Raw genomic sequence first — 18,765 nt, 5'->3', positions numbered from 1 at the left:
TGAGATAGCTGCGTGAAGCTATGTCATAGCTTGAGCAGTTAGGTGACAACAGATCATGAAGATACGATAGACGAGGAAAAATTGACTAAAGTTTGAGGCCTCCATTATCCCCTTAGGTGATCAAATACAAAAGAAATCGATTACTTCGTCACAATGGCGTTGAGAGCCTATTGCAACTAACGGCGTCGTTTTCGCCAAACTAGGTACCTTACCTTATACATCATAATTAGAAGAGCTTTATTCTAACACCTCTCATTTTAACTTCCTGCTTCCTCAATGTTGGGAACAACTATGGCGAAAGTAGATAATTGCAGTTGCTGTTCGGACAACTGCATTGTCTACTTGAATCCCTCACAGTAAGTCTATCCTTGAGCGTCCATTCGTATATGTTCGATTTTGTGCGACCAGGTTTCCAGTGAAGCACAAGGCACTCATCCGAAAGTCAATCGCCTACAAGAAGGTAGCCGCATGCTGAGCAAGGATGTGCACTAGTTTGTAAAGTAACAGCTTATAGTGCTTTTTCGTACAACGTTCTGCTAGAACTGATATTAATTGCCAAGCCTTTCCACAAAACTCCATTCGACGGATGAGTATTGGAAGAGCCTTCCTCACAATGTTGAAGATTCTCGTACTCGGATCCGAACTACCTAGCTGGGTGATTACTAATTCGGGCTCCTTTGCTTGTCCGACACAGTCCCACGCACATACGACGTTGTTTGGTCGTACACCTCAACCGACAGCTGAACTCTATCATGGCAGGGCCCAAGCGAGGCCCCAATCAAGCATGTCTAAGCTCATGACTAACACATCCGGACTCTAACACTGACCCGTCCGGTCCGTCTTGTCGCCTTTGCTCCACCTCGACTCCGCGGAATTCGGGACGTTCGGTCGAATGAAAGGAGGAGGATAGCCCCGTTGGTGATGCACAAGCGGGACGGGTGCTGATCAACTGCATGCCGGGTGGGACAAAGTTCCACTCATGATGGCACGGAACCTCGAAACCTTACACTACACAGACAGGCCTTGCCCAATTCCGGTGCGGGGATGCTATCAATGCCGTGTCTTTTGTATGCTGGTGCCCCAGTCATCTCAAGTTTATAATGTCGTCGACCTGTTCATCTCTTTGCTGTAGGAGACAAATCGTTACCGTATCCAACCTTCATTCACCATGGCCCATGCATTCGGAAACTTGCCCAGCGGAGTCGTAAAGGCTCCGGAGAAGTTCACTCTCAATGTGCCGGACCAGAGCGTGGATGAGTTCCAGCAGCTACTCAAGCTATCAAAGATCGGACCGGAGACATGGTACAACAAGCAAGAAGACGGCCAATTCGGAGTATCTCGCAAATGGCTCATTGACGCCAAAGAAGCCTGGTTGAACTTTGACTGGCGCAAACAAGAGGCTCGCATCAACTCCGTACCTAACTTCAAAGCTAAAGTCGAGGATGCGGATCTTGGAACGTTGGACATCCACTTCGCCGCGCTGTTCTCCAACAAGAAGGACGCAACACCAGTTATCTTCATGCATGGCTGGCCCGGCTCTTTCCTCGAGTTCTTCCCCATGATCGATTTGCTTGTGAGCAAGTACACCCCCGATACACTGCCGTACCATGTCATCGTGCCGTCTCTCCCGGGCTATGGACTCTCTGCTGGCTCGATTCCGCTTGAGAAAGAGACTCAACAAGAGGCTGTCGCGCGCAGTCTGCATCAGCTGATGCTTGATCTTGGGTTCGGCAGCGGGTATGCTGCTCAAGGCGGTGACGTAGGAAGTTTCATGGCTAGAATTATGTCTGGCTACAAGGAGTGCAAGGCATTTCACTGTGAGTAAAACCAACAACATCACGGGAAGCCCAGGTTAAGGTATTGATAATAATATAGTGAACATGTTGATGCCTACCCCTGAGGATGCTGCTAGTGGCACCGACGGATTGACATCTAAAGAACTGGAACAGACTGGCAGGATGTTGAAATGGCGCTCAACTGGAATGTCGTATGCCCTAGAGCACGGCCTTCGACCAGCAACCATCGGCTTGGTATTGTCAGCGAGTCCGCTGGCGTTGTTGGCTTGGTATGATTTCTTGCCTACAATTATTTCGATTCTTAGGCTTACAGAAAGATTGCAGGATTGGCGAAAAGTACATCGAGTGGGTGGACTCGCGTTACCCGCTTCAGCTGGAGACCATCCTCGAGCTCGTGAGCCTGTACTGGTACACAGACACGTTCCCAAGGAGTATCTACCCGTATCGGCCATTGGCCAAGGCCATGTCTAGTGAAGGCGGTGGCACAACGATTCCTACTTCGAAGGAAACGCCGTTGGGATACTCGTGCTTCCCAGCCGAGATTGGCCTGATGCCAAAGGCGTGGGCAGAAAAGTCATTCCCCAATCTCACGCAGTATCGCACGCATGAGAAGGTAAGATATCAAAGTTCTGTGTTAATGGAGCGACACTGACTGTGTGATCAGGGAGGACATTTTGCGGCGCTTGAGCAGCCAGCATTGTTGCTGCAAGATGTGGAGGATTTCCTGGCTTCTCTCAAAGCCGCTTCCAAGCTCTGACGTAAACCTTAAGGACATCGAAACACATTTGGTACATCTAGTCATAAATTCGTAAACACCGTGAAAGCTACGAAGTACTCAATCATCTGTCCACTTTCTTCCGTGCACCATCCTGCATTTGAAGTCTTGCCTGTAACTTGCTCTTCAATTCGATGCCCTTTCTACTGCTAGCTGGAGCGTCGTGGCTCACTTTGCATGTACATTGACCACATCGACTTGAGGTTGCTTGTGGTTCTTGATAGGGTCGTGGAATTCCGACGGACGGAAATCTTGGACATAGGTAACTTCTCCGTTCGTCCTTGAAACGGGGCTGTATCTCTTTTTCCGTTGCCAAAACCTGTGATAGTCAACCTTGTTAGCGTTGCTCAATCTCTCGGGGCCCCGAAAGTTCAAGTAGGGGCTGGAGCTTGCTGGCGACTTACATGCAGGCACCGACGATAACAGCCATGGCAAGCACACCGGCACCGATGCTGACACCGACAATTGTCTTCTTATTGACACCACCAACATCGCCATCGAGCACGCCAGGAGGGTTTGTGCTGGTGGCGGATGCACTTGGGCTCGGCGTGAACTCCTTCGGAGCACCACTGCTCGAGATCAAGGACTGCGCATTCGATCCGAAGCTGACTACGTCTTGGACAACAGCCTTCGTTGCCACCGGGAAGACCGCTTCAACCCCTGATGCGACGGCCGTGATTAATGTCTCTGTGGCGACAAACTTTCGCAGAGTCTGAAGTTGCGGCGGACAGTTGATCAATCCAATAGTTACGCATTCTATACCAGTATACGTCACCTTCTTACTCAGCGTCGTCGTGGTAAGCTCCTCTTGACGCTTCTCCTTATCAGTCGCACTGGCAGAGACACTGGTCGCTGTTGTAGTCGGAACACGCGTGCCGGCACAAGCGTCTCCGAGCGTGGTGTAGAATAGTGGAATCTGGGTGTTTGGTACCGGACCCCAGATGCGGTCACCGATCTGGACCGAAGCGCCGGCCGCAGCACCAAGTGCAAACTGGTACGCGTTGACGGCTCGCAAGACGCAACCGTTCTCGTCTGGAGTCGACAGGGCCGTGACGTTGGTGCTCAACTCAGCAATATTTGCAAATACGCTGACCTCTATCCCGGCTGAGGCACCTGGGACCTTGATAGTGTTGTTGAAGAGTTCAATTTCCTTGCTGTCGACAGGAGACGAGATCTCAATGCCGGCACTGAAGCCTGCGCGGAGGATGGCCTTGAGCTCTACGCCGGCGCTCTCAATGATGACGGGGAGGAATTCGAATCGACCACCCTTGCTAAAGTCATTGGATCAGCGACGGGGTGATTAATGTGAAACAAGGAGAAACTCACAAGTTGACACTGGAAACATTCTTCGAAAAGAGTGCGATATCAAAGCCGACTTCATCGTCCATCCGAAGGTGGAAGCCGCTACTCATCTGAAGCTCACTCTCAACACTCAAGATTAGGTCGATGGAAAACACAACGCCCAGAAGCAAGTCGTCTCCAATCTTTGAGCCTAGGGGTGTAGTTGATGTGTAGAGGTTGAGCGTGTACGACAAGCCAGCTGACAGGGTGGTATCAAGCTGCATGTAAATCTCCAAATCTTCAAACCCAAAGCCTAGGCCCGCCTCAGGGAATGAAGGCACATCGAGGTCAAATGTAATGTTCAACGGTGGAAAATCAAAGTCATTAGCATCTAGGCCGTCAGACAAGTTATCAACCACTCCGGAAACGTAGTTCTTTGCGTAAGTGGTGATGTTGTCAAAAGTCTCTTCAAACTCGTTTCCAATGTCAGTTGCGACCTTCGTTGCGTTGAAAGTGCCGTCGATCGTGAGGTGAGCACTGGCTTTGCCTTTGATGTAGCACTTGGTGCACACTACTTCAATGCCCGCACTCGCTGTAACGTTGGCACCAGCCTCAGCCTCTTGCTCACTATGGTTGAGACTGTTAGTGTGGTGCACCCGATGAGTTGCTTGCTTGAAGTGTAATTACTTACTACTTGAAGAGGATTGCATTGTCAAACCCAGTGTCAAGTAAAGTACTGTTACTGAACTTGGTTTCTCTTCCCTCAAGCCTCGCGCTAGAGAGATACCGTCGGATGGCTAGCAGTGTGTTGGAAGCTATCTTGCCAGGGTTGCTTCGCACCACCAGACCTACCGGGGCTGCATGTTGGCTAGCGGCAACAAGCCAACAGACAGCAAGTGTCCAAAAAAGAATTGGTGTGAGTTGTGGCAACATTGTGTACACTTCACTGGGTTTTGACAGTGAGAGGACGAAGAGAGGAGTTTACTTGTTTCTCGAGGTTGAACTCCATGGAGAAGGCGTGGAAATGATGCTTAATTTGACTATTTTGCCATCCCCGGTCTTATGGTTTGATGTGCAAAGGGGTACATACTCCCGACAGAGCTTCACGAGCCTGATTCCCAAAATGTGAAGTTTGTTGGTTCAACCCATGCAGTTCGCCGGTCGGCGCAGTAGCAGAACCCCGGCTTGATTCATGTCTCGGCCGGACGCAGGGGGGCAACTTGGTGCTGCGATGGCTGCATGACTGGGGTCACAATCTCCTTGGACATTCCAGAATGTCACAGCCTTCTTCCAGGCGGCGACGGGTTGCAGCCAATATTGGGTTAATCACAGCTAACTTCTAGTCGGCGACTCATCGTCTTCGCAAGGCGTGGAGCGATGGGCAAGATTATAACAAGCTGACAATCGAAGCTAGGGCGCCAACGAGAACATAAGATGCTCCTGGTATTGGCATTCCTGTGAAGAATCTAGAGCTATCGTTCTATTGAAGAAAAAGACCCTCGTAGGGACGTCAGATTTGAAACGTGAAGTGGTGATAGGCAACAGTATCTCGAGTCAGGTTGGTTCGTCGCATCCTGCATGTCGTGACCACACTATTTTGTGTTCGACAAGGCTAAGAAGAGTGGCTTGCTGCACTAAAACCGCATGAGGGGCACACCACGGTAGCACCCCCACTGGCCACATGGGATCACTGCAGGAGCATTCAGCCGAATCTTTTTTTAACCTTTCTCAACACCATCACCGATGCCAAATTGGAGGGAACAAGACATCAAAAACGCGGAAAAAGACGTGTCCACGCAAAGCCGCCAAAGCCTGGGGCATCCCCTACACCACCCTCTACCACCGGCTCACGCCCGGCAGGAAGACATGCAGAGAGGCCAAGCAGGCGTACCAACGACTCAGCGTATCCCAGGAGAGGTCTCTGGCTGCCTGGGCCATTTCGCAGGCGGAGCTGGGATTCCCCGTCACCCGTCCTCAGGTCAAGGAGTTTGTGTTGAAGGTGCTCGCCGCGCATGGTGACACCCACGGGCTGCAAGAGGTAGATTGAGCTCTTTTTGGGACGGTATCCTACTATCACGGTGAAGTCACTGAGGAACGATGGGAATAGGTATAAGAAGGGAAAGGTAGCAGAGACACAGGAAACGGGAGAGGCAGAGGCCGGAGCAGGGATAGAAGCTAGAGCAGCGGCACAGGATGGGGCAGGGGAAGGAGCTGGAATGATGACAGAACTTGGAGAAACGACAGAAGCTGGAGGGGTGACGGGAAGTCAGGCAGAGGTGGAGGATGAATCAGTGGTAGAAGCTGGAGCAGGGACAGACGTCGAGGCCGAGGCCGAGGTGGATGAAGTGGACATGGAGACCCCAGCCGGCCAGAATAACAACGAAGACATGGAGACGTGGGAGCCGTGACGGCCCCCACGTTGTGTTGGTTGTTTGATTGTAGCCTACTACAACGATCGCTTCGCATTTCAAGGGTCGCACGTATGCAGCTCCATGTTTCAGGCACGTTTACTGCAGGTTTGGTGGTGGCTCATGAGTCGCGACCAACGCGACCAACTGCATGGGAAGCGGGCTGTGATTATCGGTGTTGGAACAGCATTTGGTTTTCGCACGAAGTTGTCTTGATCTCGCCAGCAACGGGGTCAATAATTTACTGACTGATAGCAAAATAGCCATTTTAACTTCATTGGCTCTAAATGCCGGGCTTCTAAATAAAGGCTTGTACAGATATCATGATGCAGCAACAGCTTTCGAGTTGCTCGGGAGGTCGAACACCTTGCCAGGATTCATAATCCATCTAACAAATAGTCAGCATGGCGCAAGCGTAGCGTTCGGACCGTCAATAGACTTACTTTGGATCCACTGCCTGCTTCAACGTCCTCATGAAATCAATAGCATCAACGCCGAGCTCATCAACAAGACAATCTTTCTTCCCGATGCCGATGGCATGTTCTCCCTACAGATAGAGTCAGCAGGGCAGTTACCAAATCTTTCATCGTCGCAGAGAAAGATTACTCACTGAGACAGTACCCTCCATCTCCAATGCTCTGCCCATCATATCATGAACACACTTGGCAACCGAAGCCCGCTGCTCCTCGTTCTTCGGGTCATACATGACCGCCTGGTGGAAATTGCCGTCTCCAACATGTCCAATGACGCTCGCAAAGAGACCGAGCTTTCCAGAGTCTTCTTTCGACAATGCTGTAGACCGTTTTTGATTAGCGGATGTGTCTCGAGACTAAGTACAAAACGTTGGCAGATTTTCCAAGGCTTACTGATTATCTCGGCCAATCTCGAGATCGGCACAGCCACATCCGTAGACCAGAGAGAGTACCCCTCTGGCTTGATCGACGTCATTGTCCAAAGAGCTTCCTTTCTCGCGGCCCATAGATCGGCTTCTTCCTGCTTGTTTCTGGCGAAGAAGACCTTGCGGGGCTTAAACGGCTGCACAATCTCTTTGACCCTGGCAACATCCCCCTTGATACCATCGGTGGTCCCGGCGAACCTCAATAACCAAAGTCAGCACTAGCAGAAGAAGATAGAGCATAAAGTGACAGCTCACTTCAAAAACAACGTCGGACTCTCATCCCACGCAGTCTTCCTAACAGCCTCACTCCCATGCCGATTAATTACCTCCATCTGCACCTCATCCAAAAACTCCAACGCCCCAAGCGGCACCCCGCTCCGAATCAACCCCGTCGCCGCCCTCGCCGCCTCCTCAATCGTTCCAAACGACACCACGGCGACACTCGTATCCGCCGGCGCGACAGCCAGCTTCACAGTCGCCTCCGTCACGATCCCCAACGTGCCCTCGGCGCCAACAAACAGGCTCGTAAGGTTATACCCGGCCGAGTTCTTGCGCGGCCGCCGACGCGTCTTAATGATGCGCCCATCGGCGAGGACGACGGTCAGGTTGACGACCCAGTCCTTCATCGTGCCGTAGCGGAAGGCGTTTGTGCCGCTACAGTTTGTTGAGACCATGCCGCCGATGAAGGCTGTGGGGGAAGGGTCAAGCGGGAGGAAGAGGCCTGAGGATTGAATCTCTTTGTTGAGGGTTACCCAGTTTACGCCTGGTTGGACGACGACGTCCATGCTGGGTTTGTGTTAGGACTGGCGGACTCCGTGGTAGAAGGAGGAGGGAAAGTACTCGTCAGGATGGAAAGCAATGATCTTGTCCATGTGCACAAAGTCAATGCAGATTCCGCTGTACGGCGATGAGAAGCTTCCCTCGACGGAAGATCCAGCGCCGAAAGGCACTAGGACTGGTCAGAACTCTGATGATAGTTGCGATAGCTCCAACAACGGAATACTGTGTAACCCCAGATTTGAAGAGGCAACTTACCCATAGGCACATTGTACTTGTTGCAAATCTTGGCTATCTGCGAAACATCCTCAGTGGTCTTGGGGTAGACGATAGCCACAGGGCGACCGCTTGAGTTGGACGTAGACCAGTCAGAGTGGCCATGCACCTCAATCTCATCTTCATCGAAGCTGACCGCCCCTTCATCCAGAGCGTTGGAGATCTCTCGAGCCGCCTTTGAAACCTTTCAGCAAAATATCCTCGCCGTTTGTGGATCTAGAATTTACAGTACCTTTACCATTTCCTTCCGGCTCGCGAAATCCCTATGGGATAGCTTCGCTTGTCCCTCGGCGGCCGGTCCCGAGGTGCTAGATCGGCCGATGAGGTATCCGGCAAAGAGCGGGATGGCGCCGAGAACCAAAAGTTGGATTGGTATGAGTTTACCGCTTCTCTTGGGTCGTGGCCCCGTGTGAGCTGATCGGAAGAACTTGGCTCTTGATGAACTGGTTCCTGTACCAATCGGCCAGGATGGTGCGCGTCTGGCCGTGCCACTCGCCAGAGCGCGACAGCGCATGAGTGCGCGGAACGCCATGAATTCGACTCGTCCTGCTCCGGTGTGATTTCTTAAGTTAACTGAAGGATAGTGTAGTTAGTCAAATGCCCCGTTGATGAGCCGCGATACGGTCCGCCACGAAGAGAGGTTGGAGGGGGCGGGTGCAACGCTCTGATGACGCGTTCCCCCGGACAACTCAAGTTGGAAACCCTCAGATGTGAGCAAATTGCAAAATTTGGAACATGAAAACACATGTATATGAAGGCTTGTCAATTGATTGATGGTATCGAGTCGCAAGACAGCGACGTTGGTGGCCGCGCGCAACGAGTGCCGGAACTACCAAGGGGGGAATCTCCCTCCCCTAGCCCCGGAAACCGGACGAGGATTGGGCCGAGGCAAGCCGCGCGTGCTCATAGTGAGAGCCGGCCATTCAGAGTAGCTCAACGTCTATACGACGTTATCGACCAGTTTTTGTCTATCCGAGGCTTCTTCTCTCGTAAACCAAGTATGACACGTCAAAATTTTTATCTTTCTGAGAGAATGAAGAAGTGTCCGAGCTACAGCATAACATCAGTACTCGTACTACCTCAACTGGGATGAGAATCCGTCGCCAATTCGCTCTAATGAGACGCCGAGGTCATCACGAATAAGTCAGCCAGAATCTCATCAACGGCAGTGACTCACTCACAACCTCACTCACCATCCTATACTCTCTCACCTCACCACGAATCTCACACATTTTACTCCCATAACTCAAAGCGATCATTAATCTCAAACCTCAAAATGCCGCCCTCAACCCCCCTAATCCTTCCAAAATCCCACCCCTCCCCCGCAAAATTCCAAACCCTCCTCGACCGCTACAAATCCCTCCGCCTCTCATCCCTCCTCCTCTCTCCATCCTGCTTCGGCTCAACCCACGCCCGCGAAGTCGCTTTCCCCCCAGAGAAATGGGTTTCCCGCCTCACGAACCCCGGCGCGACAACAATAATCATCTACGAGGATGCGACCTCATCACCGTCTCCCACCGATGAATCCCCTTCCACCTCCTTAGACAAGGCTCTCATCGCAGAATGGCTAGCAACACTAACAATCACCGGCCCCCTCGACTCAGAAACCCTCTCAGCCTCCCTCCTAGACTTTGGTCCACCGCACCAATCCTCACCAGACGTCCCCATATCTCAATACGTCATAAACGGCATGTTCGTAACACCCTCGGCACGAGGAAAACAACTCGGCACCAAGCTACTCGAATTCGCCAAAGCCCATGTCGCTTCAGAAATAGCAACTACTCGCGCAGAAGGGAAGGAGAAGGAGAGGGCGCGGATATCACTCATCGTGGACTACGACAATGAACCCGCCCGCAAGACGTATGCGAGGTGCGGATTCGAGATTGTTCGTCGGTATTGGTTTAATGATTACCGTGAGGGAAGGGAACCGAGGACCGAGGCGGCGATTATGACGGTTGACCTTTGATAATCGTTGCATGCGGACCAAAAAGCCCAAATAACTTGCCGTTAGACAGAAATTAATAGCATTCGCTTGGAAAGCAAAAAGGTCGCTCCCGATGACTATAGACGGAGGCAGAGAGCATTACTGTAGATAGATGCACGTCATGTCACAAAATCACTTTATCAGAGGCATTGTGTTTGGTAAGCATCATATTGTTTTTGTACTAGTTCATCAATCCCTGACTTGCCGGAAATCTACCAGTCCGTCGCACCTCTCGGTTACCCACGAGATCCAGATACCTCATTATCATGTCCAAAACAACATCCTCAATAGAGACCCTCGGCAATAGCCAAAACCTTCTGGGCCTTCTCTTCCCCCAACTCCCCCTCGAGCCAAGCAACCGCCTTCTCCTCCAGCATCTCCCAGCTGTCCCGCTCCTCTGGAAGGACCTTGCGCAGGTAGGCAACGACTGCAGAGGTGGACATGACTCCCTCGTCATCAATACTAAGCGAGCGCAGAGCGTTCTTCACCGCCTCCAAAGTAGTGCCAATGATGTTGAAGATTTCCTTCGAAGAGTCCCAACTACCGTTGAAGTTCTGGAGCGATACTATGGCAGAGAACGGATCGGTAGGTGATGAGAAGTTGTCGTATCCCGGTAGCACAATGTTGGGAGAATCTTGGCCCTTTTTGAACTTTTTCTTCTTCATCGACAGGTCAAGAGTAGACTTCACAACAGGAGCAGCGGCTGAAGGAGTCTCATTTTCCCAATCATCATCAGGATCTTCACCAGGGAGGGGCATGCTTGCAGCTTCAGACATCTCCCGGTAGTATTGATCCAGCAGAGCGGCATCAACCTGGGCCGTGGGAGGGGCCAGCGCGGCAGCTTGGACGATGGGAGGCTCTCCGCTGTCAGACCATTGGGGAGCTGCGCTTGAGCTGCCAAAGAGACCTCCATCTTGTGGAACGGAGGATGTAGACTTGTCACTGGCAGACCGATGAGAAGCGCTACCAAACAGACCTCCAGTCGGGGGCACGGACGAGACAGAATTGGCAGCCATGGGTTGACCAAACAAACCTCCACCAGATCCAGTTCCACCAAACAGAGATCCTCCGGCTTGCCTTGCACTGGCTGGGGATGCGCCGAATGCATCAGTGGTAGAAGAACGTGAGCCAAACGGGCTGGTGGAAGCTGGATTGGGTGGCGCAGAAGCCGTGGGATGTCCGAACAAGCCCCCGCCAGATCCACCAAAGAGTCCAGATCCTCCAGCGGTCGGGGCAGCACCAAAGGCACCAGTGACAGACGAACTTGCACCAAAGAGGCCACCGGCAGCTGAGGTAGACGACGGGGCAGGGGCTACAGGGTGGCCGAATAAGGATCCAGGGGGCTGGTGGAAGGCCGTAGGCGCTGTCGGGCGTTGCTGTTGCTGGGGAGTGGAAGAACCTAATCCGCCGAACAACGAACCGCCGGTGGGTGGTGGAAATGGGTTTGAGGAAGCCGTTGAGGTTGACATACCGAACACCGATGCGCGTGTTGATGATGGGGAAGCGGCGCCGAATAACAGTGATGAGTTTTGACCATCATCAGGAGCTCGGGACCGTGATCGGGAAACCATGCCTCCCCGACCACCTAATCTAGGATCTGGCCCCCTCTGGAGATTCGAGAACAGATTCTGTGCTCCAGGTTTGGCCTGCTCTGGGTTGACCTGCTCTGTATTGGCGGCAGGGATGTTTGGAGTGTCGTTCTGCTCAACAGCAACAAAGGAGCACCATTTGCCTCCTACCTGGAACTGGACGCCAAGTCGGACGGCCTCTCGCTCAACCATGCTGGGGAAACGGCCGGGATTCTGCGCTTCTAGAAGATTGCCATCTTTACCCTTGGCGTGATAGATCCAGCCACGGCCTTCTTCCAGTTCCTTGACAGCCTTGCGAGCGGCGAGCTGATGAATCGTCTCGGCCTTATCGTCAAGCAGGGTGATGGGGATTTGGAGCTCCAAGGGACCCTGGGATGAGGTGCCGCGCAGAACCAGAGCCTCCGGAGTCTTGGATCTCAGCTCTCTGTCGGGAGAAAGCAAGAGATAGACAGTAGTGCGGCTGAAAGGGAAAAGAGGCGGGATCTGGAAGGGGGCTTGAAGGATCTTGGGAGGCTTGACTGTCGGAATGTGTGAGTACCGCTCCAGGCCCGAGCCGTCGTCTTGAGCTTGGGCATCCTCCATGTCAACATCGTCGTCTGCACTGGTGTCAAAGAGGGAAATCGGCTTGGCGGGATTTCCGGGTTCTTTGCCATCGGCTGTCTTCTCGCGAGCCGCATCTTCGGGTTCAATGATATCAAAGTCATCTTCAGGCTCCGTCTCAGACTCGGCATCGGCATATTTGACCTCGAGGGTATAGTCATTGATATGGGGAGTGAGAGCTCCCTTGAGCATACGGACGACTTTGCCAGACATTTTCTCTCCCTCGGAGACAGATTGCGAGAAGCCATTGCCAGCTCGAGCGAGGCCTTCAATGAGAGAGTGGCTGACACCGCTGCCGACACCGAGGGTAAAGAGACGAATGGCGCCCTTGGATTCACTAACCATTCTGTTCACCATGCCGAAGAGGCGATCTTGGTCCCAAACCTCGCCGTCGGTGAGGACGAAAGTCTCAAGATCAAGGTCGATGTGGCGTCGCTTGAAAGTTGACTCGATGGGGTTATAGATCTGGGTGCCTCCGTAGTTGGCGGAAAAGGTGTCAATGTGTCGCATGGCAGTTTCCATGGTGTTCTGGTCATATATGACGGACTTTGGGAACAAGAAATCATGCCTGGAGCCAAAGCTACAGATGTTGAACATGGAACCGACAGGTAGAGATTTCATAAAGACTCTAAGAGCATTCTTGAGATCTTGCATTTTTTTTCCTTCCATAGAACCAGAGCGATCACAGATAAAGACAACTTCGGGCTTGGTGGCGGCAATCTTGAACTTGGGCACAAGGGTGGCCATGAGGGCCTGCTGATGAGGGATGTCGGGGTGCGTCTCGAGAACAGCAACGGGGTTGGAGGTGTTTGTCGCGATGACCTGGACAATGAAGTCGCGTTCCAGTTGAGCAGTGCCTAGAGAGAGGGTGGCACTCGCAAGCTGGAGAGATGGTGTAGCGTTGGCGCGCATAGTGGACGTTGAGCCGATAGAGACAGAAATGGGATGTGAAGGCGACTGGATCGACTTGATGAAGCTTCCAGCCGGCACTTGGGCATCAACTACTATGCGAATACCGTCCTCTGCAGAGACACTGGTGGGCTTGGCCAGTAACTCGCCGGGAAAAGCGCCATATCGCGGGGCAATAGAAGTGGGAATGGTGAACCTGATGCCGTCAACTTCGGCATCGTGCTTCAACTCGCCGAGGTATTCAATCTCGACGGCAATCTGGGCGCCAGCGGGCACGTTGCCAATGGTGGTGGTGAAGACATCGCTCGCATCAGGGAGTTGCTCCAAGAGACCAGCAGTTTGGCCCTTGGAAACAGCTTGGTTGTATGTCTTGCGAGCAGCAGTCTTCTCTTGGACAACGCCACGAATGACACGATCGTTGTTGATGGTGCAGGTAAAAGCGACTACGGACACGCCGTCATAGAGGGGAAAGGTGTAGCGAAGCTCGGGGATGGGTGCCGTCGATGAGGGGTTGACAAAATTTTGGGTGAGAGTTGTCCGAGATGTCGATGCAATGATGCGAGCATGCACCGACTGTGAAAGTGTGGGAAGATATTGCCGCGCATGTTTCTGATGCCGATGGGGGTCGATGTAGTAGAGACCGCAAATGTGTTGATATGTAGGCTGGACCCCAAACAGACCGGGTCCGCCACTGGGGCGGGGTTGACCGAAGAGCATGATGGGATCAGGTACGTCGGGTCGATTTGATGTGGGATGATGAAAAAGACTCATCGGGATGGCTAAGTGGCCGTGGGTAGCAAAAGATTGAGTTGTTTTCTGCTAGCTGTTGGGAACGTCCCGTCTGGTGTTGTTGACTGAGATGCCCCTGGGATGTGTCGTCGTATACCAGGAACGTCTGGATGAATATCCGCAAAAAGGATAGGCGGTGATGAAGCTTGGTGTACAGTTGATATGGATAGGAGTAAAAAGAAGAGGAGACACACAGAGACCAGAGAACCTGAGGATTCTTATATGCATCCATCACCAAAGGCAGGACCGGTCGTTGGCGGCCGCTCCTTCTCGGTCGTTCGTCAAGCGTCACTTAGCGCTGCCAAAGTACCAAAGGCAATTGCAGGCAACAGCTCCCTACCACAAAGGGCCAATCATCGCTCGCTTTGAGACGGGTTGAAAGAATCTGATTGGCCGAGGTGATCAGCTCGAAAGCTGCCTTTGGTAAGCAATTTTGACGCTAGCAGGGGAAGACCGAGACGTACAGGGGCATTCACTGACGTACAGGGGTGTCATCGCCCCATAATCGGCTGCCATCCCCACTTTTGTCCGCCAGAACGTTGTGCGCCGCTGCGTATTCCGCCCCAAGGCTGACTTTCCACCACCACGCAAAGCCAATCAGACCTCTTCTCTGCCACCTGCTTTGTAATGCGCCCTCTCGCATTTTGCTCTTTCAACTTCATCTCTCCCTCTTTCGTCAATATTTCTTTCATTCGCGACCTTTGATTCGCCAATGGCTTCGTCTGGCTGCCCAGGCTCCCAGTTAAGCATAAACCGATGTGGTTGCCTGACAGTTGAATCAAAGGATGACTCATCCAGCGCAGTGATGTGTCTTGCAGCTTGCCCTTGGTGCTCAACAACGCAGCCAAGCAAGAAATGACGCTGCTCGAGACTCTTGGTATCTTCTTTCAAGCACAATCAACCTCAACTGACTCTTGTTGACTCATATTACACTAAATACCATTATCATTACAACAAATCCCGAGCTTTTATCCGCCAAACCCCAGAATATGTCTCTCCAACTCTCCAAAATCCCCCAGGTCTTGTCCCGTCAGGGCTAGATCCTGGTTGTGGTAGATCGAGTTCCAATTATACGCATCTTCGGGCAACAAATCAGCCATCCCTTCCGCTTGCTCAAACGCCTGTGCATCCTCGACTCCTGGGGCGGGCTGCATCCAAAGATACGAGATATCGTTCCACAAACTCGAGTCCAGCAGACTCCGCGATCCCAGTTGGCTCGCCCTGCTACCCCCCGACGGCGTCAGGCCCCCTCTCTCGACCGAACCCCGCATCGTCATATCTCTGAAGCTCTGCTGACGTGCTCTAGCATCCTCACCGGCACCTTTATCCTCTGACGACGTAGACACCGCCATCGTCGCGGGCGACTGCTGCCCACCGCTGGGCCCTGACCCTATAGCCACTGGGGGATGTGAACGAAACTCGCTTGGGCTGTTCTTGGGAATGTCCAGAAACGTCGACAGATGGTCTCGCATTCGCCTGACTTCTCGGGCTCGCTGGAGCGCGAACTCATTGCCGCGGCCTACCAGGTAATCGAGTATCTCTAGTGCCTCTGATAATCCTGGGCTGGGTGCCAATTTCTGGCTCTCCTCGCAGGTCGAGTCGGTCGTCATCGTCAGGATCATGATGAAAGCAGCCGAAAAGATGGCGTCGAGATCGAAGAAGCCAAAGGTTGCTACAACGTGGTCATCCGTCAGTCAAGATCCCAGCAGAGGATTCATGGATCGGGAATCGCTTCGACGTACTTAGAATGTTCCTCTTCCGTAACAGCATCAGGACCTCCAACAGTCGACGGGCCGCTTCTGAACACGTTCGACTCAATCTCCCAAGTGGCGAGGACCCCAAGCTTAGACTTCCTCCACTTTCCTCGTCAAAGATCAGTTTCGAGACGTGGAGCATCACAGGCCGTATCGTCAAGAGAATCGCCTACACGAGTCGTTAGCGATGTCAAGGCACAATGCTGCAGAAATAACCTACCTGATATAGCATCATGTGGAGATACGCCGATGTTCTCAAAGAGACGTCTCCTTCCATGGATGGCATATCAGACAACTTGGGCGAGAACTCGCCCGGGATCTCCTTGGCAATCCAGTATAACGACTGGACAATTTCTTGCACGTTTGGAACGAACGTCTCTTCCGGGTGGTTCCCTGGTCCATAAATCGCTGATAGAGTTAGCTCCAACCGTCTGCTTCGAACACGACAGCCATCTTACTTGATAGGATTTTTCCGGTAACCTTTGCGATTTTAATATTGGTTCGCAGAGGAAGCGCCGGTGGGAAACCTGGGGAGTCCGTCGGCATATCGATTTCGATAACATCGTCCAGAATCCCGGCAGGATTGCCAGTTGCTGCCGCCAGTCGTCTACACACTGCGTCAGCTCATCCTCCATCGGTTCCTCGGCGCCTCGTTCCTCACCTCTCTTGCATATACACAGTCCACCAGAGACGGTTCAAATGCACCTTCTCCGACTGTAACAAGTGTTGCGTCCCCGACTTGCGATGATACCCATGCGTTGTCGCCAGTCGAAGGGCTGAGCTGATCTACGCAGTTTAGTATCCTCATAACAAACAAAGAAGACAGGGACAACTCACATAAAGATATGCCTCCTCTTTCCGATTCGCATTCTGCAAATACACCGCCGCCAAAGCATGAATCTCGATCCCCAGTTTGCCCAGCCCGTACAGCTCGCTCAAGCTCGGCAACCGAGCCTGCACGTGCGCAAACATGCTCGCCCCGGGAACCGGCGAGCCCCCGCCCTTCTCCTCCCCATCGAAGCCGCCCGAGAACAGCTTTCCAATGGCAAAAACAAGTAGCATCTCTAGATACCACGGCATCTGCGCCTGTGATACAGCCTGTGATGTATCACCCAAGTTCGCGTAGAAGAAGGCGAGGCGGTCCGAGAACTCGCGCGTGTCAATGTGGTGCTGTGTATACCCGATGAAGAAGGTCATGCTCTCGAAGAGACGGCGGGCTTCGTCTTCCGAGGGCAGGGTGATGCCTCCAACGCCGGCGGGGCCATCGTCGAGGGGCTTTAGGGTCGTCGTTTGGGAGAGGGAGCGGGCGGGTGGTTGCATTGGTTCTCGGCGGCCTAGACGCGGATGCTCCAAGAGGTTTTGCAGTCGTGAGCCAAAGGTGTGGCTTGAGCTCAGCGACGAGTCGGCCGCGATGGCTGGTGAGTTTCGTTAGCACACGAACCAAGGCTATATGCGAGGCGAAGCATCGGACTCACCGGAGCCAGGAGATGATGCAACATGGTTGTTACCATGGCCTCCAGATGTTGGATTGGTCGGCGTCGGTGACGTGAGTTGATCTAGGGCCAATCCCAGAAGCGTCGAGGCAGCATTTACCTGCGTGGCGTTATCCGTGGGTGTCTGCGCCGTTGCCCTCGTCGGTGGCCGGTCTGGCGACGCTCCTTGAGTGGTCTGAACTCTGATAGTCTCATTGTCTCGAGCTACAACTCCGTCAATACTGCCAACTGGGAGGTATCGATACAGCGTCACTTACATAGCGTCGGTCCGAGACCAAACCCCTGGCCTTCATACCGCGCCAGCCTCTCCTGGAGATCTTGAATCCTCCTATAGAGATCCGTCAGCCCACAGAAGTGCATGTGCATAGACATACGCTACACTTTAGGTATCAATGAACCTACGTAACAGAATAGACCCGCTTCTTCCCCGGTTCGGGGAACTGACACTCCAGATCCCGCTTGCTGCAATACGTGCACGGCGCCTCGCCGGAGCACTTTACCTTCTTCCGTCTGCACGTAAGACATCTGCCGGAGACCCCAATACGTCAGTGACCAACAATCGAACAACTTCATGCATGCATGCAAAGCCTGGAAAAACAGATGGAAACAATGGGTCTCGACGGTCCAGGCTCACGCAATGTGGTGCTCCCGAGGTGATCGAGACCGGGTGCGCGGACGGGCACGGGGGGTGGAAGGGGCCTCGGAGACTCACGCCGAAATGGTCTTGGCCGCTTCGCGGCTTACGCCGTGTCTGCTGCTCATTGACAGGCGCCTCGGTGACACATGGGATCCCGAATCCATGATTTTTCTAATGTTACAGAATGAAACGTATTCATGCAGCGCGGTTGATGATGTCTGACCGAATTGTGCCTGGCTATGGTTGTTGCCCCCGAAGTCTTGGGGGCTGGATGTCGGGCAAGTGTGGTGAGGGGAGATACGCGGAGGTGGAGGGGACGGGAGATAAGGGACGCTTCGCCGAACCTCGGAGCGGGGAGTGGCACGCCGGTACTAAGGCTTATCGTCCTATCGCTGCCAACAATTGGCTTCCCTCTTCGTATCGATTCAAAGTTGATTTAGTCATGTTGTAAAGCTCATTCCAAATTCGATCTTGGAGATACAATACGAAGACGCAAATCATTTGGTCACTTTCTTACTTTGGCGATTATGTCCTAAGTAATGGCTACTTATAGATCGAACCTAGGAGACTTCAAGTTGCAATGAACCTATCTCAACTCATCCGCTTGAACCAGCGGGATGGCAGAGCCCCCGTCAACATCGCCACACAGGGCAAGCCTTTTGCTGTCTTGAAAGTAAATCAAAGACGAACATTCGTTCAGAGGATTGAGTTTCTACCGTCAAGGGCATGTAGCGCTTTAAATACACAATCGAGGGCCGTAGGCGCGGGGCCGAGATGCCGAGGGGACTATCCGGAGCTA

At 52.8% G+C, this 18,765-nt stretch overlaps 7 protein-coding genes across 7 annotated transcripts; 3 read left to right on the top strand and 4 right to left on the bottom strand.

Annotated features, from left to right (window-relative positions):
* Positions 1–1,168: 1,168 nt before the first annotated feature.
* On the top strand, positions 1,169–2,553 carry CCOS01_00249 (epoxide hydrolase; the record flags this gene model as incomplete). Its single annotated transcript, XM_060448446.1, has 4 exons — positions 1,169–1,817; positions 1,876–2,065; positions 2,121–2,409; positions 2,461–2,553. The coding sequence occupies 4 exons, from the start codon at positions 1,169–1,171 to the stop codon at positions 2,551–2,553; spliced, it is 1,221 nt and encodes a 406-aa protein (XP_060319884.1).
* Positions 2,554–2,739: 186 nt separating this feature from the next.
* CCOS01_00248 (uncharacterized protein) lies at positions 2,740–4,785 on the bottom strand (the record flags this gene model as incomplete). Its single annotated transcript, XM_060448445.1, has 4 exons — positions 2,740–2,890; positions 2,976–3,842; positions 3,898–4,479; positions 4,544–4,785. The coding sequence occupies 4 exons, from the start codon at positions 4,783–4,785 to the stop codon at positions 2,740–2,742; spliced, it is 1,842 nt and encodes a 613-aa protein (XP_060319883.1).
* A 748-nt stretch (positions 4,786–5,533) lies between these two features.
* Positions 5,534–6,260, top strand: CCOS01_00247 (uncharacterized protein; the record flags this gene model as incomplete). Its single annotated transcript, XM_060448444.1, has 2 exons — positions 5,534–5,890; positions 5,970–6,260. 2 exons carry the CDS (start codon positions 5,534–5,536, stop codon positions 6,258–6,260), a joined length of 648 nt encoding a protein of 215 aa, XP_060319882.1.
* A 321-nt stretch (positions 6,261–6,581) lies between these two features.
* On the bottom strand, positions 6,582–8,743 carry CCOS01_00246 (glycolate oxidase; the record flags this gene model as incomplete). The annotated part of the gene is made up of 8 exons (XM_060448443.1): positions 6,582–6,648; positions 6,704–6,807; positions 6,871–7,052; positions 7,127–7,356; positions 7,414–7,944; positions 7,999–8,107; positions 8,194–8,386; positions 8,450–8,743. The coding sequence occupies 8 exons, from the start codon at positions 8,741–8,743 to the stop codon at positions 6,582–6,584; spliced, it is 1,710 nt and encodes a 569-aa protein (XP_060319881.1).
* Positions 8,744–9,487: 744 nt separating this feature from the next.
* CCOS01_00245 (uncharacterized protein) lies at positions 9,488–10,177 on the top strand (the record flags this gene model as incomplete). The annotated part of the gene is made up of 1 exon (XM_060448442.1): positions 9,488–10,177. One exon carries the CDS (start codon positions 9,488–9,490, stop codon positions 10,175–10,177), a length of 690 nt encoding a protein of 229 aa, XP_060319880.1.
* A 302-nt stretch (positions 10,178–10,479) lies between these two features.
* Positions 10,480–14,010, bottom strand: CCOS01_00244 (vault protein inter-alpha-trypsin; the record flags this gene model as incomplete). The annotated part of the gene is made up of 1 exon (XM_060448441.1): positions 10,480–14,010. The coding sequence occupies one exon, from the start codon at positions 14,008–14,010 to the stop codon at positions 10,480–10,482; it is 3,531 nt and encodes a 1,176-aa protein (XP_060319879.1).
* Positions 14,011–15,050: 1,040 nt separating this feature from the next.
* Positions 15,051–18,130, bottom strand: CCOS01_00243 (uncharacterized protein; the record flags this gene model as incomplete). Its single annotated transcript, XM_060448440.1, has 10 exons — positions 15,051–15,754; positions 15,825–16,005; positions 16,057–16,229; positions 16,295–16,443; positions 16,498–16,550; positions 16,674–17,251; positions 17,312–17,533; positions 17,587–17,657; positions 17,732–17,854; positions 18,042–18,130. The coding sequence occupies 10 exons, from the start codon at positions 18,128–18,130 to the stop codon at positions 15,051–15,053; spliced, it is 2,343 nt and encodes a 780-aa protein (XP_060319878.1).
* Positions 18,131–18,765: the final 635 nt, after the last annotated feature.

The sequence above is a fragment of the Colletotrichum costaricense genome, assembly GCF_030867565.1.
Source record: "Colletotrichum costaricense strain IMI 309622 chromosome Unknown Scaffold_1.1, whole genome shotgun sequence".
In the NCBI taxonomy this organism is placed as follows: Eukaryota; Fungi; Ascomycota; class Sordariomycetes; order Glomerellales; family Glomerellaceae; genus Colletotrichum; species Colletotrichum costaricense.
The sequence above is the reverse complement of the archived record's forward strand: the minus strand, read 5'-3'. Positions and strand labels throughout refer to the sequence as shown.